At 40.2% G+C, this 26,936-nt stretch overlaps 2 protein-coding genes across 2 annotated transcripts in view; one reads left to right on the top strand and one right to left on the bottom strand.

Moving 5' to 3' along the window:
- CDC5L (cell division cycle 5 like) overlaps positions 1-15,208 on the bottom strand; it is a 36,030-nt gene extending 20,822 nt beyond the window's left edge. The window contains exons 1-10 of the mRNA XM_063317134.1: positions 15,049-15,208; positions 13,371-13,474; positions 12,896-13,057; positions 12,510-12,637; positions 9,837-9,936; positions 8,402-8,620; positions 6,144-6,288; positions 4,702-4,890; positions 4,071-4,219; positions 2,164-2,326 (exon numbers count right to left, since the gene is read on the bottom strand). Of these exons, the coding sequence (XP_063173204.1) occupies positions 2,164-2,326; positions 4,071-4,219; positions 4,702-4,890; positions 6,144-6,288; positions 8,402-8,620; positions 9,837-9,936; positions 12,510-12,637; positions 12,896-13,057; positions 13,371-13,474; positions 15,049-15,093 (1,404 nt within the window). The 5' untranslated portion in view covers positions 15,094-15,208. The remainder of the gene's footprint in view (positions 1-2,163; positions 2,327-4,070; positions 4,220-4,701; positions 4,891-6,143; positions 6,289-8,401; positions 8,621-9,836; positions 9,937-12,509; positions 12,638-12,895; positions 13,058-13,370; positions 13,475-15,048) is intronic.
- Positions 15,209-16,478: 1,270 nt separating this feature from the next.
- On the top strand, positions 16,479-26,424 carry LOC134507056 (uncharacterized). Its single transcript, XM_063317476.1, has 4 exons — positions 16,479-16,564; positions 21,915-22,337; positions 23,497-23,709; positions 26,287-26,424. Exons 1-4 carry the CDS (start codon positions 16,528-16,530, stop codon positions 26,298-26,300), a joined length of 687 nt encoding a protein of 228 aa, XP_063173546.1. The 5' UTR covers positions 16,479-16,527; the 3' UTR covers positions 26,301-26,424.
- The last annotated feature ends 512 nt before the right edge of the window (positions 26,425-26,936 follow it).

Here is a 26,936-nt window from a genome sequence, read left to right as displayed (position 1 = left end):
TTACAACATTTACATCAGCAAAGTGGCAGACCAGCAGCTAAGTTATAGCACATAAAAATTCCAAGTGCTAGAATTGCACGGTGTGCAAAGTTTAAAAACAGATGTTTACTCTTTTTCAATCATAATTTCTTGCAGAACCCCTAGCAACCTCTTATAGAATATTAGGGTTCTGAAAAACCCCAGTTGAAAAAGGTTGGCCTCAAATTACTCTGGTGATCCAAGTTGATAAATACAGAAATAACTTAATGTGTATTTTTCAGCCAACCTGATAACCAGCATCTTCTATATTCATCATTTTCCTTCCACTGTTGTCTGTGAGTCATGACTCCAGCTTGCAAAAGTCAATGAGAGCTTTTGAGAGTCACTATCCAGTTAATCCTAAAATCAGAGGCAGCACTGGGTGATCACTGAGATGTTCCTATCTCTAATCACCCCAGCTGCAGTAAACAATGATTGATCATGTCATTTTTGTTGCACTTATTTGAAAACCTTGGCACTGATCTTGGCTGGATTTTATGATGACAGCTTCAGCTCTCTTTGCCTTTCTTCTTAAGGTCACTTCAAATTTATTCTCATTTTCTGAACAGTTAAATTATCCTGCCAAAAGTGCCAGCTGCAAATTATCTTGGAAGGATCTGTTAAGGGTCCTTTCCCCAGATTCATTTAAATAGTTCATAAAAATTTTGCGGCACTGCAGAGCAAAAATCAGGCACTGAAATCTCCATCCAAAATTATTATTATTATTATACTTTATTGATTAGTCTATTTGACCATATCAAACCATCCAAAATTGTGAATTCTCGGGGACGGGCTTCCAACCAGCTATGAATCCACAGGATGATCTAAATTAGACACATGCACGCTTGGGGAACTCAAAGAGTGCTCCCTTCTTCCTTCAGAACATACTGACACACCCATCTGGCCATTCTGGGACTAGGCTGGCAATTTTTCAGAAAGAAATCATCCAGAAGAGGAAGTTAGATTGTGATGTTTCAAATAGGAATTATACTTCAAATTTAGGGGCCCAAAGTTGAGAAAGATTTCTAAAAATTAAAATTAAGCTATATTTATAGAAGATCCTCAGATGATGTTCACGTACTCCACTTTGGGAACCATTTTTTAAAAAGTAGATGTGATTACAGAAAAAGCTTTCCAACTTTGCAATATAGTTTTTCCTATTCACTAGAGCCCTATTACTTATATAGGAGTCCTGAATAGTTTTGAAAACTATTTCAAGACTTTACTGATTTGCTTTTCTTCTATGGCTTTTATCCTTTGTATAATTATTACTTTATAACCTTCAGAAATTCCATATTGCTAGATCACAAACACAATTTTTAAGCAAGCCTCTCAAACCGTGACATGGATTTCCATAAGACAGTGTTAAAGTTCAACCAACAGGAAAGTCACCAATTGATCCTCTAAGTTGCTAACAGAACCTCAAATCCTTGCATGTACTCTGCCATTTTGCTTTTTCTCCCAAGAGAAGGGAAAAGAAAAATCTCATTATAAATACAAATTGGACGTTAGGTATAAAATCTCTAAAACTTTCTTCCAAATTTCTGATAGAATAACACATAAGTAGTGATGCTGGAGATGAAAGCATTTTAACATTCCCCATGCTGTTTAGCTAGCCTATACAATTAACTCATTAGGTAACCAAGTTGCTGAAGGTACCTATGCTTTATCTTTAGTGAAGAAGAAAAGTAGAACATACATTCTCCCAATACCACTATTTTAATAAAAATTAAATGTATATACCATTTTGATAGTCTATATATCCTTTCGTGCAACACTGCTGAGAGCCAGGTTCTGTATAGCAACTAAAGCTAAAGCACTGTATATAGTCATCTAATGTGCAAGCGTCCATGCATCCAATTTCCAGTGGAGTGTTTGAACTCCACAGAATAACATCTGGCTATGTATGTCTGATGATTCCTAATGATGAACCTGGTCATGTACTGCCTCCTGGTGGTCAATACTCCTGCTATAAAAGAGGACCATCTGCACTGCATCTGTTTTCACCCTGTATTTATGTTTATGAAGTTTCAAACTAATTCCTGTTTGATTTACAAATTCTGTGACCTTCTTCTAATGAAATACAATTTTAGATTAAAATTAAAATATTGCATGTTATGCATATTGAGGTATTTTCTTACCTACCATATGTTTTGTATAGGATGGATCACTGTAATCTGCCATCCCCTCTTCGGGATTAATATTTAGTTTATCACGTAGTGGAGTTCTGCCTGGTGTCACTCCTACCACTGGCTTTGGAGTCATTCCACTATGAGGAGTCAGGCTTTCAGCTCCATGAGTCGGAGTCCTAGAAAAATACAACATAGTAGAATGGGTCAATTCTCAGATAATGTCTAAACCAGTGTTTCTCAACCTTGGCAACTTTTAAGATGTGTGGACTTCAACTCCCAGAATTCCCAGCAGACATGCTGGCTGGGGAATTCTGGGAGTTGAAGTCCACACATCTTAAGGTTGCCATGGTTGAGAAACGTTGGTCTAAACCACTTAAATATATTTAACAGAGCACTTGCTCACATGTCTGTGTTTTACGTTTTGAATTAGCAGCTAACAAAATTATGAGGGCATGGAAAAGAGACAGAAAAAAAGATTCATTTGATGAAGAAAGTAGATGAGATTGTCAATGGATAAACATAGTGAACTAGATTTGGGAGGAAAGAAAAAAGTTCTATCCTGGGCATATCACAGACAGCCTCCTGTTCACCAATCAATAAGCCTGTTATTCCTCATATGACAACTTATCTGGATCCCAATCTTCATTTTTAAATAAATCCTGAAACTCAAGAAACCAATATACAGCCTATTCAAATATCTCTAATATCTTTGGCTTGTTTGGTTGAACATTGCCTCTTATACCTTGTTGAGTTTGGTATTCATGTGTACTCTGCTTGTTTCTGTGCCTTCCTGATGTTGAGGTTTCAGACTGCATTTGAAAATGAAGATTTCAATTTTGTTTTGCATTTGATGAGCTCTCTGTGCACGTGCACTGCACATTTTTGAACTTTGTTGCCACTGACTTTCAGAGTGTATTTAAATGCAGAGTTTGCTAGTTTATAGAGACTGCTGAAAATTACAATGTAAATATAGTAGCGTCTGGTTTTGCTATTGTGATATTAACATTATCCATACAACAACTAAGCAGAAACATTTTTTTCTTTCCTTTGGCTACACATCCAGCAAAAATGCCTACTACTACTACTACTACTACTACTAATTATAATAATAATGTATTAAATTTATATGCTGCCCAACTCCCAGCAACTTGGGCGGTTTACAATTGTAAACCTTTGCAGTTGCCTTTGCAGGAGTTGTATCTGTACGGTAAGCAGGCTTCCAACAACAATCTTGTTCTTCCTTGAACTTGCTTAATACGTAGGATCCATTCTAATTGTCATTAGGAATCAAAACCAGCAGAAAAATTAGTCAGGGGATAGTTCTTGAAATTTCAAACTATTTTTGAAAATGTTAAAAAAAATCTATGAACAACTCACCTACTCTTGTAGCTTTGAGGTTAAAAAAAAAAGGGATCAAGGAACATTTTTCAAGTTCCCATCAAATCTGTGTGTGTAAACTGGTATGTTTTGAGCAGAATTCAGAATATTAGAGCTATCTCAAATTTTGTTCCCTCATAATGCAGCCAGCTTAAAACTTTCTAAAGGAGTATTACAGGAAGGTTGTTCTGTTTCGACCTAAATCAAGGACGCTTTTGCGTTTCACACATACCTATGTAAGACTGTCCCTTTATCTTCTTTGTAAAGATCCTTAAGAGCACAACTATCATCTGCTTTTTTTTTCTGTATATGAAAAAGCACTACTTCATCCTTATTGAAGGATGTTTCAGTGGTGTTGTTCAATATACTGGACAATCATTATTTTTCCATTCAAACTTCCTCTGTGTGAAGAAGCCCTACGCATCAGCAGGCTCCTGGGAGTTGTCTCAGGAATCAATCCAATCCTGCAAGCAGAAAATGTCCCCCAATCTGTGCAAGGAAACCTCAAGTCCCCTTCTCAACAACTCGAATAGTCTAATTTACCTGAAGGGAGTGGAAAGCACAGTATTTGGTGTCTGAACAACTTGTCTCTGAGGTGTTACTCCAGAGAAATCACTTTCATGGAGTGGTGTATTAAGACCACCTTTCAAGGGGGTGTCAACATTTGTAAGAGCCATTAAATTCTGAGCTTCCTGTAGGAAAGACGTACAAAGTGCATAATCAACATTTTTCAAAATCACCACTCAAATCAGAATGAAGAACAATAATACAGTTGAAGTCAGAATAAATGATAACAATGATGAATCGCCATAACCCTCCCACATACACACACACAAAATTGCCAGCAGGTATCCAATGTCTCGTAACAAGGAGTTGCACTCTCCACCACCATCTGAGTGTTTGAATTAGGTTCATTTTGGTTACAAAGAGCCTCTTTTTTACCTTATACTTGCGTTGCTTCTGCATTTATCTTCCCCGCCAATCACCCTCTGGATAGCAGGTCTGGGACATCCCCGCTCCTCAAAAAAGGGGGACATACCAAACCTGTTTCCACCAAGCCACACTATCTGTCAGTATTTAGCCCTTCCCTAATTTTACTTCATGGCAGGCAGAACTGTAATAATGGATGTTGCAAGACAATTTGCAAGTGAATCAGTGTTTGTTTAGGCTTTACCTGTAGGATTCTGTCCTGTGCTGCAGGTGTTTTAGGTGTTCGAAGGGCAATGCTGTTGTTGGTTACACTGTATTCTGACAAGAGCGTGCTGGAAGCAGAATTTGTAATTCCAGATTCTTCTGCTGTTTGACGGGCAATCTCACTTGCTTGTCCAACTTTAACTACTTCTTCAAGTTCTGTATCTGAAATCTTAAATAAGGGGCAAATGAAATAAGAAACTGTATTATTTCAGGATTTTCAAGACACTGGCAACAGCTAATAAAAATCCCAACTCCAACCTCAGAAAAAATGGTATGTTGTAAAACCAGAGAATGCTTAAATATTCCAACTGGAGTATTCCAACTGGAGACAACGGAATATTCCAACTGGAGACAATAAACGAGGGACAAAACCTCAACTGGTTAGGCATAGATGATTCCTTCCTCCGTATAGCTAAGACAAGATAGATACCTGTCCCTCCAATAACAGTTGCTGAAAATGAACAGTTTCTCGTCACTTAGACTGCGTTATAAACCACAAAATACATTTAACAAATTTTAAACGAAGCATAGCAAAAGTCCAAACTCCTTAACCAGCAAAAATATAGAAAGTCCTGTATACGACATGGCCTTGCCACTTTGCCTCATCACCCTACCAGTGCAACTACTGTTCACTTAAAAATTTTAAGAATACCTCCTCCCACCAACAGGTAACCCTCCCTGATCTACTACTAGTTTTACAGCTTGGTATCCTCTTTCAGCAATCCTAATATCTGGGATAGCGATGCAGGGTTCCAACAAATATATGTAGAGTTTTTCCAAAAGAAAGAAAACTACTGTACTCTGTAATTTTTATACGATGATTCCAGGATGTGAAAAAGGGACTATAAAACGTGAGTCCATGGCAACAGGAAAAAGGAAGGGGAAAGATTTACATAATCATCTGAAGAACAAAATGGTGTTAGCTAAGCTAAGCAGATCACCCCTCTTCCTGTCACTTTTCCTGACAGAGAAGCAATAAAAATGCCAATACAGCCATAATGATGCTTAGAAGGCAAGGATGATGGTAACACAGAGAAGGGATAACTGGAGGCAAGGAACACCATGGGAAACAAGGCCAAGAGAGACAACACTTAGAAATAACAGTAACCTTTATCCTAACACACAATGTCTATATTCTTAATAAAACCGCTGTCTTTGTAATTCTACCTTCATTATCTCACTACCTCCGACCTCATGGATTACATACACACACACACACACACACACACACAGAGAGATTTGCATAAACCAGTATAAGGAACTGCATCCCCACACCTTTTGTTTGTATTGCAGCCTCCAGTACCAAATGAAACACAATTTGTGCTTCTACTGATGGCTATTCTGTCTCCGTTATTAAACAAATTCATAAGGCATTTCTCTCACACACGAGCAGAGGGACAGCGATAGTAACAAGCAATGTACCTGAGGAGCTGGAAGCACCAGCTTACTTCTTTTTTTAGTAAATTCTGAAACACCGCTAGTCTGAAGAATTGCTGATGGTAAATCAGACTCTTTTTTCCGTTTCAGCTGCTGCTTATCTTTTTTTCGCTCTCTTCCTTCTTTTTCCCTGATAAAAGTAAAAAAAAAAAAAAAAACTAATTAAACACAATTGACATGCTTCAGAATTGGATGGGAAAGGGATGAAATTTACAGAAAAGTCACATCATTAATAGGAACTATAATCTTCCAAATGTGATAGAAACCAGTTGTTGACAAATCCTTTTACAATCTAGGCTATTAGCATGCTTTATATATTGTTTTACTTTTCATCAAAATGGAATGAAAGTGACATCACATGACCACATTGCTTAGCCACAGCAATCCCGGTTGCCATTGTAACCCCAGGACTGAGTGGACTGTTAAGCGGGAAGAGGCAGGATTCCCAAGCCAGCAGCTGCACAGGTGCCACAGGCAGGCGTTACGGAGTGCTGGGGTGTGTGCAGGTGCCGTGAGCAGGCACTATGGATCGCAGGCAGGTGAAAAAATGGTGGGAGTGGGAGCGACTTCCAACTTTCTGCCAGCTTCCCCATTGACTTTGTTTGTGGGAAGCTGGCAGGGAATGTCGGACCATGGCTCGCTGCAACATTGTAATCGCAAGCTAGGCACTGAGCACCTGGATTGAGATCACATGACCATGGGGATTCTGTGACGGCCAGAACTCTGAGGACAGGTCACAAGTCCCCCTTGTTCAGTGCTGTCGTAACTCTGAATGGTCGCTGAATGAGTGGTCCTAACCCAAAGACTACCTGTACACTAGCACAACTGAAATATTATTCTCTTTAAACAAAATAAAAGATTGCTGTGAAAATCAGGGAAAAGTTTGGAAAGGAGGGAATGTGAAATAAACCAACTTCAGGAAGATCAAGCAAAAAGGGAATGAACACAATGCAAAAACCAATGGAGTATTCACAAACGAGCACAGCCATTTACACAAGAAGAGACCTATGTGACATGAGTTATGAGCGCAGCAATAGTGAAAAGTACAATTGGGGTAGACACAGCAACCCCTCTGATAGACCTGTCAGGTCCCGAATCCAATATACCCTCTCCCTTCCTGCCTTCCCTGTCACCAAGATGGTACATGAGCAAGTGCTAAGAGATACAGTTGTAAAAAAACAAACAAACCACCACCCTCTTTTATGTGTGTAGCATGTCATCTAATCATTTTCAGCACAGCGAGCTCCTAAACTATCAATTAAGGTTATTTATTTATTTATTACTTTTATTTATTTCATTTGTATAGCCACTCATTTCACGTACTGATGTATTAAGAAAACACAACTAAACTCTTTAGTTGATTATCTGGTATAGTTTGGTAGAAATTCCCTAGTACAGAATTAATGGAATTAATAAAACTACTTCAAAACATCTGAAAAATGTTTCATGAAGAAATTCTTCAATTTTGACCAATACTCTATATTAGAAAAAAAATTCACAATTGCTTTTATATATAATGCTCTTTTTACATTTTTGCTCCCTAATATATTTGAGCACTATTTATTGCTCAATGAGAGTTAAATTTTTAAATATCATAATTTAAGTAAGAACATTTTATCCTTATTTTACTTGCATCTCAAATATATGTTATTGCCATTTTTTTCAGGGAGATTTTAGCATTGGTAAATGTTAAGATCATTAACATTGTAAGATCAGTACTGGTATTTTTTTTCTTCAAAATAATATAATTCATTATTTTAGAGCTATCACAAACAGGAACACAAACAGAGGGCAGGCCTTTCAGATAATCTTTTGAGGAGGCTGTAAGAAATGTGTGCTATATTTACATGATAAAAATGAGTGATTGACACCAAGTAATTCCAGCATGAGTGCTTTATTGTTGTTTTTTTATTTTTAAATGACAGGACTAGTAGATTCAAGGGGCTAGAAATAGTGCTTTAAAGTGGTAGGAGAAAAAGTTTTATCTAATTTCTGATTGCCAAAAGAATGACATTCCCATCCTTCTGCAATCTCCATGTTTCCCCCCAAACTTCTCAGAATTAGAAGCCCTCAGGAGATAAACGGCTGCTGGTGGAGGGAGAGGGGAGTGTTGTATAGAGAAACATTTACTTCAATAACATCAAAGTTTAAGTTTTGTGAGAATTAATTAAGCAGGAGCACACAGAGTTTGATATATCACAAGATTTTGCTCCATGTAATATTTTGATCCAAAACCAACTTACGATCTCAATTCGCCATCCAAGTCTTGTTGTCTTAGTTTCCTAAAATCTGCATCCAGTGACTGATAGTTTTCTTCTGATGTATCATAAAAACCTGGGGCAGGTTTCTTCTCAAATGGGATTTCGGCATTGTAGTCTACTCCTCTTTTCTTTTTTCTTTTTTTCTGGATCTCAATTCCTGCAGCTCGGAGTTCTCTCCTCTTTTGTAGAGCAGCAAGACGCCTGAGGTAAAATCAAATTTGAAATTACTGTTAAAGGCTACAAGATATAGACCACTTTTGATGAAGGCATTGATACATAACATATTAGCACTGTACATACTAAAAAAAACCCCACACCTCCATTCAATTGTTGTATTTTAAGAGACCTAGACAAAATATCAAATATACAAAGTAGAGTTGAATTGAAATTCAAGATTTAAATGCAAAATTTCAAATATGTGCTTAGTTCTACTACTCTTATCACAATTATAGGTAGTCTTGAACTAATCAAACATTAATGGCAAGATATATTAGATGTATTTTACTTCACATCCAGAATCTTTTAACTTCAAAGGAAAAGTCCTTCACTTCTTCCAAATATATCTGTGTGAGAGACTACACTGAGTTTCCTGTCCACTCTGAAAACTTAAGAAACCAGTATGACAAGTTCAAGAGTTACAAACAACTAGAACCAAATTAACTCTTTCATTACAATTAACAATCTGTTTTCAGCATATTTCAGACTTTTCTCATAAATGTAAAAGGCTGCTTAAATGTTGTGTGTGACCTAGGCCATTATAAAACTGGCCATTATTTAAAACTCCTGGTTTAGTGTGATGTAATGTGTGAACCTAACCACTCCATGGGATCCACTATCAGACCTCAGTACTGGCTTCTCACATCCAAACTCAACATATCAGCCACTATATAATGAACTACGTAATGATCAGCCTCATGGCACTTTATCACATAAAGCCAGTGATTTGGCTTTACCAATAATAAAGGGTAAAAGAGGAAAAAGGAAATAAACATGACATTGCGGGATTGAAATCCATAATCCCATCTCAGTTTTGATACAGCCTTAATGTTTGAATGTCAATTTGTCAAACTCACAAAATGAGCACTTAGGAGATAGTGAGTCAACTCAAGGAGAAGGATGGAGTCCATTCATCTACAGTTATAATCAAAATTATTCAACCCCCATTGCAAATCAGGTTGATTGTCAAACTGTTCAACTGTAGATGTTCAACTGTAGATTCAAATGTATTAGGGGCTGCAAGGAATCAACCTTAGAATCCATCACACAGTTTTCCCATCTGTATAAGACAAAACCAAATCTTGAAAAACCCAAGCTATCTATGCCAAACTGGGAAGATGCAATCATTGTATCCCAATCTGAAATCTGATTAGAAGAGACTGAGTTCAATCAGCAAATACTTGAGATAGGCTGTATCTACCTAGCTTCTTCCAACTGCTTCTCTCTTGCTTTCCTTTTGGCTTTCTTTCCCTGAGTGTTAGCCAAACGAGCTCTAGCTTCAGAAAGCATCTCAAGTTCATCTGCAAAACAAATATTCAAAGTTACCATTCACTCATTTACAAATGGGCAACATGGGATCAGAATAGCCTTTCAAAAGTTTTAAAAACCTATAGATTAATATAAACCGTACATCACCGATGTCTTCTTTGAACTCATCTAACTCAACAGAACTCTATTTAACTCCCTATTTTAAAAAATAATGTAATTAGCAAGTTTGCTTCTACATCACTGAGGTTAGAATCTCATACTGAAAAATATCAGGCATAAAAGATCTGCAAACACCATTTTCTAGAACAGCCTATGTTCAGCTTCTCTTTTGTGATTTGTTACTCTCAATATTACTTTGACAACATTCAGAAAACCACACTGCAAGGATGCTGGCAACATCACATATATGAATGCTACAGAGAATTAAGGAAGCTATTGTAAACTATTGTCTAAAAGCACCCACAGCACCATTGGATAGTAAGATCTTGTATTCATTTAATCCAATTTTGAGGCCACCCGACTCCTTGATGATTCTGGATGGCTTACATGTAAAAAAAGAATATATTTAAATATGAGTGAAAAGATCCTGGTCAACCAGAGGAACAATACACCCAGCCATAGGCAAACATAACTAAAGGGGGCTTTGCAACTACCTTATTCCAAGGCCTGGAAGAACAACCAGGTTTTCAACAGTTTCCTAAATGTTTTAAGTGTTATATGTCTCTTGGGGGGATACTGTTCCAGAGGATCGGCACTGCCATAGAGCTAGCATGCTTCCTGGTTACCACAAGGTGACATTGCTTGATTGGGACCTAGAGCACACCCACCCTGCTTCATCTTACTGGACAGGCAGAAATATCTGAAGGTAAGTAACCCCTTAGATAGCCAGGTGCTCTACCATGAATGGCTTTAGACAAAATAATTAGCACCCTGAATTGCTCCTGGAAGCTGACTGGTAACTAGAGCAGCTCGCAAAGCAGTGGGGTCGTGTGAGCATAATGTACCACTCAACACTGTCTGTGTGCTGCATTCTGGACCAGCTATAGCTTCTGCATAGTCTGCAAGGGCAGCCCCACATACAGTGCATCACAGTAATTCAATCATGAGGTGACAAGGGCTTGAGTGACTGTCTGAAGGGCCTCCCAGTCCAGGAAAGGTACAACTGGCACACTAGATGTTTCTGTGCAAAAGCCCTTTTGGCCACAGCTGCCACCTGCTCTTTGAGCAATAGCTGGAGAATCCAAGACTTTGACAGCATCATTAAGCCACCCGGGAGTCAGATGTACAACTGACCCTGAACTGATGGATGAACTCACCTAATGGTTTTATGAAGATGTTAAGCAGAAGGGGAGAGAGCCTTTTGCAAACCCTGCAGCACTATGCAAGTAAAGGGCCATGGGCATGATCTCTCCTTACCTGTCAACACTGACTGAAACTGGCCACAGTGAAAGGAGAACCACCATAAAACAGATCCTCCCACCCTAATCCCCAAAGATTAGGTCCAAAATGCTACTGTAGTTAACAGTATTGAAAACCACTGAGAAATCAAGAAGCACCAGGAGTATTACCACCCCCATCCCGGCTTTGCCACAGAACATCACAATGCAACCAATGCTGTCTCCCTCCAAACCTCAGACTGAAAACTGACTGGAACAGGTCCAAATAACCTGCTTCCTCCAAGTCCTCTGGAGCTGAAGCCTGATCATCCTCTGTACCACATTCCCTAAGAAGGGAAGGTTGGAGACTGGATGCTAATTGTTCAGGACCATTGGGTCCAGAGATGGCTTCTTGAGGAAAGGATGCAACATAGCCTCCTTCAAGGCCAAGGGGACTGCCCCCTCACTCAAGGTCGACACCACTGCATGGACCCAACCACAAGTCACCTCCTGGGTGGCTTAACCATCTAAGAGGACCTGGGTGTAACAGGCAGGTGACAGGCTAACAGACTGAAGAACCATGTTCACTTCTTTGGAAGTCGGAAAGTCAAACTCACACCAGATTATCCCACAGGGCCTTGCCATGGTCATCTCAACTGGACCTGTCCAGTCATAAGTCCAAGTCCACAGTCCAAGCAGATCTGAGCAACTTTATCTGCCAAATGGCAAGAATGGCCCTGTGACCCATTCCTCCCTAAGAGGGCCCAGGTAGCCTTAAACAGGGCCAGGGCCAGGGCCACAGGGCAGCTATCAGCAGACACAATAAGAGCAGAGAAATAATGTTTTTTCACCCATATCACCATGACGTAATCCCTCAATTAGATTTGTTCTTTGTCTAAAGAGTGCTCCAGGTGTACCTCCCTGAACAACAACAACTCTTCCTCCTCCTTCCAGGCTATTTCCCCTCCCCCCACCGCTTTCTTCTTTGACTCCCCAGTCTACCCTGCAGCCCTGGAATTTAGTAATCTCTCATCTTTAACCAGATCTGAACCTACTCGGCTTTTGGAGAACAGCTAATTTTGGTTCTCACCTATTGTAGATAAGACTGTCATACTATTAATTTAATGAAGAAAGTGAACTGGACAAAAATTAATTTAAAAATGTAAAACACAAAAGGAAAAGTATTCAGGGATGGCTTAATTTGGGGAAAAGAAACATTTCATGCATACCCTCATCCATATCAATAGGATCTGGTCTGGCTGGCTTAGTTTCTGGGTTTGGATCAATTTCTCCAGGTTTAAGTTTTCTAGGATCATCAGCAGTTTCTTCCTCATTGTCTCTCTGAGCAGCTTTATCTCTATGAAGATGATACAAAAACAAGAGCACAAAGGTAAGAAAACAACACTGCTAAAAATATGACACACAATTTAGTAATCACTGCAGTTCCAGAATGTCTCAAGAAAAAGAATCAAAGCAAATTTTTTGGAATAGTATGATTCCAGTTCTATTATTAAGCATCTCAAAGTTTTCTTCTGAAATTCTAGGCCATTGCTATAGCAGGAAGTCTTCCAACATCTAACAACCTATGCTTCCATTACAACGCAAAATCACTTACAATAAAAATTCATAATGCTCCAAACACTGGGCAGCTGTTCGTCCAATAATTGGTGCAATAGTTCTCCACTGAGTTGGCATAAGTTTGGCCAAATGCAGCAACTTCTCTTCTTCCTCTCGTGACCATTCTGTTTTCTTGATACTTGGGTCTAGCCATTCATACCTTATTCAAAATGAAAATTTTGTTAGGTTAACAGTAAGTTTCTATCAACTATTATTCCACAAAAAATGTCATGATTTTACTGCAATATAAGAATACATTAAAAATATCAGCACTGACCATCAGCTTCAAGAAATCAGCTTCTGGTTTGCATTTCTTTTGTGTAATTTTTTAATACAATTATTATTCACAAATAATCTCAAAACTTGTTTTTTCTTATAGTAGTAATGAAATTATAGAATTGCTCTGCCTACTAGATGAAATATGAAATTTCTCACCAAAATAACCAAATTAAAATTGCATGCTATTACATTACCATCTGGCTTTGCATTGTTTTGCTGATTTTCTGTGCAACAAAGAGGCAATACGAGACCACTGGTTTTTGCCATATTTCATTACAGCTGCTTTAAGAATTTCATCCTTAAAACAAAAGGAGAGTTTTGTTTAGTCATTACAACATTTATCTAACAGGAAAAGAAAATCATTTTTTTTTCGGTTCGAACCAAAAATTCCTATAAAAAGCATCCAGGTTTGCATGAAAAGTCAATTTTGCTCCATTTCATAAAGTCCCCCCCTTTCCCTCCCAATATCAGAACAAGAGATTAAATTAACTTGATAGCAAAAGATTTAGGACAGTCTACTATGAAACATCAGAAAGGTAAGCTAGACACTGTATGGAACAACATGCTCCAGTAGATCAAACTCTGGTCTGATGGAGCAGACATCTATCTGAGATGGAACTTCATTAGAATGTTCTGGGTACAGTTATGGCTCAATCTCTTTTTAATAAACTTGTTCCCCAGTTACTGTTAGACAACTGAATATATAACTAGCCTTTTGCTTATTATGTCACTGAATGTATTATGTGTAAAAATGAATTCTGAAACACTTATTGCAGTTTATTTGCCTTTTCCTTATAGACAATTATAGACAAGATAGTGAAAAACGTCAGGTGTGGATGTCTAACAGCTTGATCCCTATACTGTTTGGGTACAGGCGCCATTATATTTAGAAGTCTCTAGAAAGGCATACACAGAATTGGTATCATTAAGTTTTCATTCAAAATTATACACTTTTCTAATGTTCACTATTGGACAGCAAAAAGAAATATAAAAGCAACAGCAGGAATGTACTATTTAACTAAGGATACAAAAATCCAGATGATGGCTAGATGGCAGCAAACAAATTCAGAAAACTCTTTGCCACATCAAACGGTCTTCTAGATTTCTGCAGCCCAGACTCAAAATCCCTAGCACAACATCCATATGAAATTATATTTCAGGCTCACAATTTCCCACTTTCAGAAAAGATCTGTCATGGAATTGGCTTCCATCCTCCTTAAGGCACTGGCCACACTCAGCGGAACTGATGGGAGAGAGCCACAGGTTCCCTACCATGCCTTAACGTCTGGCCAACTGTTAGGGGTTTCAAACCGATTTGAAACAGGCATCAAAAAATGGTTCGCAATTTTATTTGCACTTGTGTATTTGCTTGACTTATATCCGGTCTTTTATGCAGAAGCTCCAAGAGGCATGGATCGTGCTCCCTCCTCCTTTTTCCAACATCAATTCTGTGAAGTAGATTAGGGTGAGAGATTGATCCAAAGTCACCCAGGAAGCTTCCGTGGCTGAGGGTGGACCAGAACCAGCGCTTCCTTACTCCTTGTCCAACTTATTAACTACTACACCACTGGTTCTCACTGGGATCTGGGAGACAGCTCCAGTTCCCAGTACAAAGAAGGAAACAGACGCTGAGTTTTGCTCTATTTATGTTATTACTCTTTGGATACTTATTTGGCGCCACGGGAGAGCAAGATCACAGCTACCTTCCCAACGCAGTAAAACGTATCCGCTAACCAGACCCATTTTCTTTTCCACGCAGGCGCCAAGGCTTTTTGCGCATGCGCTTGGCAGCTGCCACCACAACTACACAGGCCTCGATAGAGAAAGCGCAACCCTGCCCCGAAAAAGGCTCGGAGACCGTGAGGCCATTACCTCTGTATTCCTCCACACGCCCCCTTTTATCATGATCCGCGGCATCTTGACGGTGGGAGAGTAAAGCCAAGGCAGAGGAAGACAAGCAACAACAGCGGAACGTGCAGCTCCCAACGCCCTGAGAAGAAGTTGGAATACCGCACAGGCGCACTCTTGGAAAGTGAACGCCTCCTGTGACGACTCTCAGAAAGACTCGGGATTGGATTGGATTCGAGAAGAGGAAGCCCCGCCTACTTGCAGGCGGGACGGCAGTCGTTTTATATTTACGCATGCGTATTAAAGGGACTTGATCTCCCCCAAGGGGAAGACGGTTCATCGCAGTGTTGCCAGTTGGGCGGCTTTCTTTTAACGGGAGTAGTTTTGAGGCGGGAGGGCGGCGTTTAAAGAGCCTCTCTTTTCACTCTCGCGCGCACTTGGGAGGGCCTTCAAAGTAGGCGGGGAGCTGCTTCCCTTTCTCTGCCCTCCCCGCGAGCTTTATTTTATGCCGGTGGGGAAGGGGCTACTGAGAGGGCGTCGTATCCCAGCCAACTGCTCCCAAGTCACCTTCCCTCGTAGCTCTGGCTCTCTCTCCTCCCCCACCCCCCCCGTGGCTGAGCAGCACAGCACCCCCTTCTGCTCTGCCGCTGCATTTCCAATCTCCACCCCTGCTCTCCAGTGAGGGTTAGGAGATTTGGAGATCAGTTGCGGGAAATTTTTGGCGGTTGCGGGTTTTTTGGGCTACTTTTGAGAGCTTGCTGGGCTATAAAAATGTTGGGCATCTGGCCACACTGATTCCTTGTTCCACTAGAGCTTGAATGAAAGTAGGAGGTTTTTCACGCTACAATAGGCATGTCAATTAATTTATTAATTCCACGGTGCTGGTGGTCACTGTCCAGAACATAGTCCTCCCAGTCCTGGTTTATGCATCGGAATTTGGTTTGTTCGGTTTTGCATTATGACGATGACACAGCCCAACCCCAGCATTTGTGCTTTATAGATTTCCTTTCTCCTTAGGTCGTTGTTTGTTTGCACCCACCGACGACCATTTCGTGCATCCAATAAACTAGACTCTAGCTATGCTGTAATGCGGATTCGTCTTGAGGGTGCAAACGATTCTGGGTTTGGCTGCAAGAACTGGATCCTCGTTTCCCCCAAATCAAAAGTGAAAGCCCAACGTCCCCATCCCCGCAGGAATCGCCCGCAGTCATTCCAAGCAGCGTGAAGTTCCTTGAGAACTCTCCGACTTCAAAGAAAACGGGCTCCGCTCTGTGCAGACTCGGAGCTCTTATCCCGGACGGAACCTCTCAACCCGATAAACTGGATTTGACTGTATTTAACTGTCACGGTGGGAGGGCACAAATAGGCGCCCATTGCGCCTGCGCGGGCGCACCGCCCCCTGGCAATTGTGGGAGGTTATCCCCGAAGCCATTCAAGCCGGGAGAAGTGACGCGGGGGCAGTTGTCGGATTTTTTTCCATGCTTCCGGTCAGTTGACTGAGTCATGGCGGAGGAGGAGCTGTTGCCCTCATCTCAGGAAGGTAAGGGCCGAAGGGATGGAGTGGGCTTGGCGTCCTCCTTCCTCCCATTTGCCTTCGGCTTGGAGGGGCCCTCTCTAGAGGGTGGGTAAGCGGCTCCTAGGGAGACAGCGCGATTTCCCTGCTCTGAGTAAGGTTATCAGAAATAGAAACGGGGTGTTTAAATGTGCTTAATACAGCAATGCAAAAAATGAATGAATGTTACATCCTCTGACTCGCCACTTCGAAAAGGAGAGGTTTCATCAACCAGAAAATACAGAAAAGGTAATGATTCCTTTATGTGAAGTCCTTGGTGCTCTCTGAGCTTGGTTGTTTGCTTGCAGACTTCTCGTTGCTTGACTTCTTCAGTGCTAGAACGGAGTGGAGTTAGCTCTCTGTTTTAGATACAGTAGCTTGCCCTGCATGTGTTGGTGGGGGTGTTATTATGTAGTTCCTTGATTTTTGTTGTTTGTTCGTTCAGTCGTTTCCGACTCTTCGTGACTTCATGGACCAGCCCACGCCAGAGCTTCCTATCGGTCAACACGCCCAGCTCCCCCAGGGACAAGTCCATCACCTCTAGAATATCATCCATCCACCTTCCCCTTGGTCGGCCCCTCTTCCTTTTGCCCTCCACTCTCCCTAGCTCAGCATCTTCTCCAGGGTGTCCTGTCTTCTCATTATGTGGCCAAAGTATTTCAGTTTGGCCTTTAATATCATTCCTTCAAGCGAGCAGTCTGGCTTTATTTCCTGGAGGATGGACTGGTTTGATCTTCTTGCAGTCCAAGGCGCACTCAGAATTTTCCTCCAACACCACAGTTCAAAAGCATCGATCTTCCTTCTCTCAGCCTTCCTTATGGTCCAGCTCTCGCAGCCATATGTTACTACGGGAACACCATTGCTTTAACTATGTGGACCTTTGTTGTCAGTGTGATGTCTCTGCTCTTAACTATTTTATCGAGATTGGTCATTGCTCTTCTCCCAAGGATTAAGCGTCTTCTGATTTCCTGACTGCAGTCAGCAGCTGCAGTAATCTTCGCACCTAGGAATACCAAGTCTTGCACTGCTTCTACATTTTCTCCCTCTATTTGCCAGTTATCAATCAAGCTGGTTGCCATAATCTTGGTTTTTTTGAGGTTTAGCTGCAAGCCAGCTTTTGCACTTTCTTCTTCACCTTCATCATAAGGCTCCTCAGTTCCTCTTCGCTTTCAGCCATTGAAGTGGTATCATCTGCATATCTGAGATTGTTAATGTTTCTTCCAGCGATTTTAACTCCAGCCTTGGATTCCTCAAGCCCAGCATGTCGCATGATGTGTTCTGCATACAAGTTGAATAGGTAGGGTGAGAGTATACAGCCCTGCCGTACTCCTTTCCCAATCTTAAACCAGTCCGTTGTTCCATGGTCTGTTCTTACTGTTGCTGCTTGGTCGTTATACAGATTCTTCAGGAGGCATACAAGATGACTTGGTATCCCCATACCACTAAGAACTTGCCACAATTTGTTATGGTCCACACAGTCAAAGGCTTTAGAATAGTCAATAAAACAGAAATAGATGTTTTTCTGAAACTCCCTGGCCTTTTCCATTATCCATCGGATATTGGCAATTTGGTCCCTAGTTCCTCTGCCTTTTCTAAACCCAGCTTGTACATCTGGCAATTCTCGCCCCATGAATTGCTGAAGTCTACCTTGCAGGATCGTGAGCATTACCTTACTGGCATGTGAAATGAGTGTCACGGTTCGATAGTTTGAACATTCTTTAGTGTTTCCCTTTTTTGGTATGGGGATATAAGTTGATTTTTTCCAATCTGATGGCCATTCTTGTTTTTTCCAAATTTGCTGGCATATAGCATGCATTACCTTGACCACATCATCTCGCAAGATTTTGAACAGTTCAGCTGGGATGCCGTTGTCTCCTGCTGCCTTGTTATTAGCAATGCTTCTTAAGGCCCATTCAACCTCACTCTTCAGGATGTCTGGCTCTAGCTCACTGACCACACCGTCAAAGCTATCTCTGATATTGTTATCCTTCCTATACAGTCTTCTGTATATTCTTGTCCCCTTTTCTTGATCTCTTCTTCTTCTGTTAGGTCCTTGCCATCTTTGTTTTTGATCATACCCATTTTGGCCTGGAATTTACCTCCAATGTTTCTAATTTTCTGGAAGAGGTCTCTTGTCCTTCCTATTCTATTGTCTTCTTCCACTTCCGTGCATTGCTTGTTTAAAAATAATTCCTTATCTCTTCTGGCTAACCTCTGGAATTTTGCATTTAATTGGGCATATCTCCCCCTATCACTGTTGCCTTTTGCTTTCCTTCTTTCTTGGGCTACTTCTAGTGTCTCAGCAGACAGCCATTTTGCCTTCTTGGTTTTCTCTTTCTTTGGGATGTATTTTGTTGCCGCCTCCTGAACAATGTTGCGAACTTCTGTCCAGAGTTCTTCCAGGACCCTATCTACTAAGTCCAGTCCCTTAAGTCTATTCTTCACCTCCACTGCATATTCCTTAGGAATATTAGTGAGCTCATAACTAGCTGATCTGTGAGTCTTCCCTAATCTCCTTAGACTGATCCTAAATTGTGCAAGAAGAAGTTCGTGATCAGAACTACAGTCAGCTCCAGGTCTTGTTTTTACCGACTGTATAGATGTCTGCCACCTTTGGCTGCAAAGGATGTAGTCAATCTGATTTCGGTGTTGTCCATCTGGTGAAGTCCATGTATAAAGCCATCTCTTAGGTTGCTGGAAGAGGGTGTTTGTTATGCACATTGAGTTGTCTTGGCAAAATTCTATCAGCCGGTGTCCTGCTTTGTTTTGTTCTCCCAGGCCATGCTTACCTGTAATTCCAGGTGTCATTTGACTGCCCACCTTAGCATTCCGGTCTCCCGTGATGAAAATAACATCTCTTTTAGGCGTGTTGTCCAGTAGGTGCTGCAGATCCTCATAGAACTGCTCTACTTCAGTTTCTTCAGCATCTGTGGTTGGGGCATATATTTGGATCACTGTGATGTTAGATGGCTTGCCCTGAATTCGAATTGAGATCATTCTATCGTTTTTTGGATTGTATCCGAGCACTGCTTTAGCCACTTTACTATTAATTATGAAGGCTACTCCATTTCTTCTGTGGTCCTCTTGTCCACAGTAGTAGATCTGGTGGTCATTTGATGTGAAGTGGCCCATTCCAGTCCATTTCAGTTCACTGACGCCCAAAATGTCTATCTTTAATCTTGACATCTCACCAATAACCACATCCAATTTGCCCTGGCTCATAGCTCTTACATTCCAGGTTCCAATGGTGTGCTGATCCTCAGAACATCGGATTCGCCGTTCACCACCAGCACCGTCGGCCGCTAGCCGTCCTTTCGGCTTTGAGCTAGCTGTGTCATCACGTAGTTCCTTGATTAGGCTGTAGTTTTCTGCTTGATTGTTAATCTTTGCTTATCTGGGTGTTTATAGCTGGGAAGGAGGTGCTCTGGCCTTTTCGTTCTCTTTTTAGCTTTTTTATTGTTTCTTTTGAATGGTATGTAAATATTGTTTACCTCTAGGTGCCTGTTGATGGCTGACTTGTCTGAGTGTCAAGCTTCCAGGAATTCTCTAGTGTTTTAGGATTTAACTGTGATGCTCACAGTTTCCCAGTTGAAAGTATTGTTGAGTCTGTCCATGTGTTGTGAGATTAAGGAGTTCTCACTGTGTCTTCTGACTGCTAGCTGGTGTTGTGGATGCGCTCTGCTAGTCTTCTGCCTTCCTACATAGTGGCTGCTACAGTCCTTGCACTGTATGTTATAGATGACTCCTGCTTTTCCTTCTTGGGCTACTCTAGGTCTTTTGGGTTACTTAAGATGTTCTGGAGGGCTTTGGTTGGTTTGTGTGCTATAGTGATGCTGTGTGGTTGTAACAGACTGTTGGTAGTTTATGATAGATTCCTTTATGCTGACTACAGATTAGTTTATCTCAGGAGTGAGAAAGCCTCCGAGGGCTCCAGTCCTGTTTGGGTTGCCCCTAAGTTAAAATGATTACAGGCAGAAAAAGTAGAGGTTTCAAAAGAAGCAAAGGTATCAGTTGCAGTCATATTTCCCTGCATGCCTTCTCCTAGGAGAGTCTCATTGCATAGCTTTTGTAGAGCAATGTTTTTCAACCTTGGTAACTTTAAGATTAGGTCAACATGTATTAGATTGCAGGTCCATTATAGAGAATTAAACTTGTCACATAAATAGCACAGCAGATGGTTGTGGCTCTTCTCCATATCCCATAATTCCACACTATAATTCCACTCCCTTATTTTAAAAACAAGTCAACAAGGAAGCAGAAAGGAGATGGAATAATCCAAAAAAAGCAACTTCCTGAGCAGTGGCTTACTTCATCAGATGCATAGAGTGGCTAGACTGATGCAGGGTTTTGTCAGCCCTTCCAGGTAGACCAGACAGGAAACACGACTAGATGAACTAATTCTACTTTATTGTAAGGCTACATTAACAGAATCTTGCAAGTCTGAAAGTACAAATCTCCCACCCTCCCTATTTATCGCTTGAGTGGTCAGGGTGGGTCTTTCCTAAGTTTCTTCTTTAGACCGTTACCCTCTCTCAGACTCCCTTTCCTTTTATCTCGTTCTGTAGGCAGCATCTCCTCCCTCTGGTTTCCATGGTCACCCTCACATTCCATCACAGGTTTGAATTGGGATGAGGGCAGGGTGGATGGAAAGGAAGGCAGATTGTAGAATGCAGGTTACACGTAAGACAGAGTACAAGTATCAATTTAATAAAATTTGTTAGTCAGAAAAGGTGCTACCAGACTTCCTGATTTTTTTCCAACCATAGGCAAATACAGTTGTCTTCCTACAAAGTTTACTGGAAAGGGAAGATAAGGGAGGAGGAGATAAAATAGGACAAAGATGAGGGGAGCAGATTTGGTAATGGGACAGGGAAAGAAAAGAGAGGTAAATGCTGTTTAGGTGTTATAAAAGGATTGAGTGTACCAGGCAAACAGCCTCTCCCAAGCAGGAGGGAGCTTCAGGTGTACCTTGAAGGAATTCACATTCTGTGGCTGGGATGTCTGCAGTCATTTGAACCTCCCTGCACTTCCTTGGTTTTCAAACACTCATCAATACATGTAAGTCATCCCCCCAATTCACAGGTAATGATTTAGGGAAAAAAAATTATTTACACAGGGTACACTTTAGCTCTTGTTGCCTTCCTTGAACCATAGCAATTGCAAATTACAGCAAGGGTTACTATTTAAGTTAAATTAAATTGTCTTCCTCGGAGTCATGTTGACTCAAGGTAAGATTAATCTATTATGAATATTAGGCCTATGAAACAAATGAAGTTACTTATATTGGAGGCGGTCATGATGAATCTTACCACTGATCCTTTCTGGATTTTGTTTACAGAGCCTGAAGTATTTGAAATTGATCTCCCTATCACTGTCCTTGAACTAAGTGATGATGATTTTTTGGGATATGGAGAAGAAGAGTACCCAGCTGTGGATAAAGATGGGTATTTTCAAAATGAAGATAGAAGAATAGAATGTGAGGATGAACAGTTGCAAAACCATGGGAAAAACCAGATTGAACTGGTTGAAGTTGTGGAAGTGGAGGATGACAGTGAAGAAACTATGATGCTGAAGAACAATAATGTAGTCCAAATGGCCTCTTTGCAGAATGTACTGAACCATTGTGATCATAGTCAAAACTGGAGAATGGGCTTCTTGGACCACAAGGTGCATGATGGCATTGAAATTACATGTGTGAAAACAGTGGAGAGTAATGACAGCTTTTATCAAAAGATATTGAATCCTTATTTGAGCATTCCAGGTAAGAGAGAGAATTATCTGACATATGAAGTCATCCAGAAGGCTTGGTCAATTGTACAGGAATCTGATAGAGTTATAGATAAATGTGTTCAAGAGAGTTTGGTGAAGCCTCTTTGCATGGACATGAATGCAGATGCTAATTCTGAAAGTAAATCTATTATTTTTATTTTAGCTTAATCATATGTTCACTTGTCTCCTGAAAAGCTAACCTCCAGAATCCAGGTGTTCTGTATATAGAAACAAGCACTGCTGGGTGAGGTTTAAACATTATTTGCTATCCTCTTTAAGAATATTAATAACCTCAGTTGTTAAGTACAGAAAGGTGAAAACCGTTTTTGGTTAGGGGATTGTGGAACCACCCAAAATTGTGAATCCAAGTAGCTTCATTTCAGATAACATTTGGGGAACTTATAGAGAAAGACAGACTTGAGAAATACTTCACTTATACCTCAATATTAATAATTAACATATTATTCACTTAAGCTGGTTTCAGAATTGGCAAAACGCCAAGCAGCTTCCACAGAGCTTTTTTTTTTTAAATGGTGTAATCCATTTTAGCCCATTGTTTCTGCTCTCCTGTCTGCTGAATTCACTAGTTCTTCAGAGATGGGTAGGCAGATGTTATTCTATGGGGCTCAAAATCTCTACTGGGAATTGAATTCATGGACCTTCATTCACACTTTAGAAGACTATTATATACAATGGATTCGCTTTAGGAGCTATCCAGGGCCTGGCACTCAGCAGCTGCACAACGGGAAATCTAGGCACCCTATCAGAAAAGTATTTACAGGAAGGTGGACTATGTATACCATTCTAATAGTTCTTCAGATATAGCAGAATTGGACGGACAGGATGCTGAAGTTGAGAACCTCTAGCCTGAAGTGTGACTGTAAGAATAAGGTTACTGGTTATTACTGCTGATTATTGGAGGCTATAACTGGGTTTCTTGGGATTTAATTCCTTTGTATTTGTGAAGTATAACCCACTTCAAAAACTAAACATATTCATAAAATTAAGTGTATATGTTAATTATATAAATAAAGCAAGATGGGGGCTTATGTAAAAAGTTAGACCCTTTATGGTTGTCTGCAAGAGGGGAATGGAGAACTGGGTCTGTATCTGAAAGAGGTATTGTGTGACTTACTGCATTTTTTTTTTAGGTGCTGCTTCTTTGGAGACTGGATTTAAGAAAGCTAGTGGTGGACCTAAAAAGAATATTGGGCTTGAGGATGATGCATTCCCAGGTAGCAAATCAAGAGAAAATTGGGGTGAAAATGAGCAATGTGACTCCTGCATTGTTAACAATTACTGTCCTCTGGGAAATTTTCTGGAAGAGCCTGGAAGAATTTGCACAAAGGATGGTTGCAGTAATGGTGAGCCATATGTTTCTGAGCATCTTGTTCAACCTCAAGCCACTGATTATCTTGAACGGCATGATAGATGGGAACATCTTAATGGTTCTAGTGAGAGTATGAAATACGGTCAACAGATGCAGGTAGAACAATCAAGGAAGGCGCTGCCACAAACTGTTAAGTCCAAGAGCAGAACTTCCTTGATCACAACCAGGAAAACTTGTATAAGAGGTATTTGGAAATGTTTATTTTGTAACTGGAGATACGTGTCACCTACACAGTTAAGAAAACATATCTGTGCTACTCATCAGCATAAACAAATCTACAAATGTAACTTTTGCCACAAAATGTTCTTTTTTCCTATCAACTTTAAATACCACCATAAATTGCATACACACATAACATCAAAGAGACGAGTGACATTAAAGAAGAGAAGGGAAAATAAAAGTGATACTGGAAAGATTAGGAGGAAGAAAGAGAAAACAATTGTGGAAAGAAAGACAACTGAGAAGAAAAAGAAAGACAAGTATGAGAAATTCTTCAGGGAAATGAAAAAGGAACTGAAGCCTTTGAAATTATTCAATTGCAGAATATGCCCATTTTCTTCCCAAAGTCCAAAATATTTTATAGATCATATAAAGGAGCATAATGATGGAATCCTTTATCAGTGCCCTCAGTGTGAATATTCTTCTGATAATCATTCTCATATACTCAACCACATGTACTTGCATGCTGGGTATAAGCTATTCAAATGCAACTTCTGTGCTTTTTCTTCTCACCACATTAATAGCATGGTCAAACACAGCTTCCTCCATACAGGGGCCAGGCCATACAGATGTCCTGGCTGCGACCTAGGCTTTACAAGTGGAAGTAATTTAAAAAGACATGTAAATACTATAGGCCATGTAGAAAAGATCAATAGTTTGCCTGCTGCCCAGGAGGAGACCTTGAGCCCTCAAAAGAAATATGAGTGCCATGAGTGTGAAATAGTATTTCATACATATAAACATTTCCAGTGTCATGAGAAGTACCACTTGCAACCCCAGGGCTGTGATAAAATAATTCCAGAAAATTGTATTAAGGAATGCAAGCAAAACAAGCGAGACAGCTTTCATCAAAAGACACAGGTTCTGTATACTTCAGGCAAGGAGGAAATAGTAAATGAACAGCTGATGCCAGAAGGTGAACAGGGTGATAGTTCATGGAAAGAGCTGCACGTACAGAAGAACAACTGTGAAGGCAGTGTTGAATGGGATGAGATATCTGGCATTTTGCCCAATATTTATGTTTGTCAAACCTGTGACTTGGTCTTTCGCAGAGAAGAACACTTAGTTTACCACCAGGCTATTCATTTGCAAGCTCAGCCAAATAAAAATGAGGGTTGTAGTTATCAGGTGGCCAAGGGGAATAACACACCGCAGTTGATAAAACATTCATGCGGACCGGCTTTGAAATTATTCAAGTGTCCTCACTGTACTTACACTACTAGCTCATTCAGCAACCTGCGAGTGCATATTAGAGTGCACACTGGAGAGAAGCCATTCAAATGTCAAGAATGTGACAAATCCTTTCGAAATTCCAGTCATTTAAAACGGCATAAAATGTCACACTTATTGAAGCATCAGAAGTGCAATTGGTGCCTCTTTGTAGGCAGAACTGTAGATGAGTTGAAGATGCACCAGGAGACCTGCAAAGGTGAGGATCCAGCCAGGAAAAAAATTCAATTTTCATCTCTCAATAATGAGAACACAGAGAAACAAGTAGACATGGCTGAAAGAAAAGGAAAGATAGGCACGCTCGTATCCCAAGAAGACAACTTTCAAGTTCACAAATGTGAGTACTGTGATTATACTACTTACATCCTAAGCAGGTTGAAATGTCATACAAGAATACATGTAGGGGAAAAACCGTACAGTTGTGATGTTTGCCAAAGAAAGTTCCGTATGCCAAGTCACCTGAAGCGTCACAGGCTTGTGCATCAGAATTTGAGGCACTTCCAATGTAGCAGTTGTGACTTTTCAACAGGGAACTGGCAGTCCTTTAAACAACATGTGGTTTCACATCAAGAATCACAGCTTTCGATTAGGAACCATCTTCAGAAGCAACCTTCTATGCCTATCAGAATCTATAAATGTGAAAAGTGTGACTATACAACCACTCGGAATGAAAACTTGAAGGTTCACTTTCAGATACACACAGGGGAGAAGCCACATAAATGCCCTCACTGCAGCCTTGCCTTCCGAACATCTAGCCATTTAAACCGCCACTTGGCAACCCATTTCAAGTGTAGCAAATGTAAGTTTTCTGCTAGAAATAGGCATGATCTGCAGCAGCATGCACAAACTCATAAGAAAAATAAGAAATGTAAGGCTCAGAAGCAGAAAAGGAGAAAAGACTGAGGCAGTTTACAGATGTGCTAAGTGCTGACTTTCATTCTCAATGCTACAACTTTTGAAGGGGTATCAGAAAGAACAAGATAAAATTTAACTACAAAAATCAAACAGATGCTTACCAAGTAGCTTTAAGAAACTTATATCTGGCCTGAGCCTGTTCCTGCCTATATCACTCCATGAACACAGTTTGTTGCTTTGCCCTAAGGTTCAGCTAAATGATCTGTGCCACGATTGACAGTAGAAGCCCCTTTGCAGCATCAGTGAGCCAGGATCATGGATATTGCCATAAAGTAAAGTATAAATCAAAAGATGACAAAATAGAAGCCCAACTATTAGGTACTGAATGATTTCTTTTTTTTTTTTTAAGAATTTTATTAAGTTTCAAGACAAGGATAAAAGCTACCAAAAAAAAGTACAAAAGAAAAAAATAAGGTGTGAAAACACAAAAGGATTTTTTTTTTCAAAATTACAGAAAGATGTGACTCCTGACTCTTAACAAGGATATACAAAAAATTCCATAATTCTTACTCTGTATTAAATCAAAACCACATTATTTCTATAAGTCATTTCACTTTAGCACATTATAAAAATCACTGAGTGCAGTTACTCCGCCCTTATATTACAATAAAGAAAAAATTCATATAGAGCCCCTAAACAACTTCCCCCCACAAGATAACACTTATGTAATTATTCCCTTCCTACTACTACTCTATACATTTCTGTCTGCTATAAGAATCAAACTAAAAAGCACATTTTCTGCCATTATACTTAATAGTACCAGTTTTAATAATCTTAATAAACCCAAGAAACAAAAACAATTCAAAACAGTGGCCTTAAATCCTTAAAACCACCCAA

This window comes from Candoia aspera, chromosome 1, assembly GCF_035149785.1.
Source record: "Candoia aspera isolate rCanAsp1 chromosome 1, rCanAsp1.hap2, whole genome shotgun sequence".
In the NCBI taxonomy this organism is placed as follows: Eukaryota; Metazoa; Chordata; class Lepidosauria; order Squamata; family Boidae; genus Candoia; species Candoia aspera.
The sequence above is the reverse complement of the archived record's forward strand: the minus strand, read 5'-3'. Positions and strand labels throughout refer to the sequence as shown.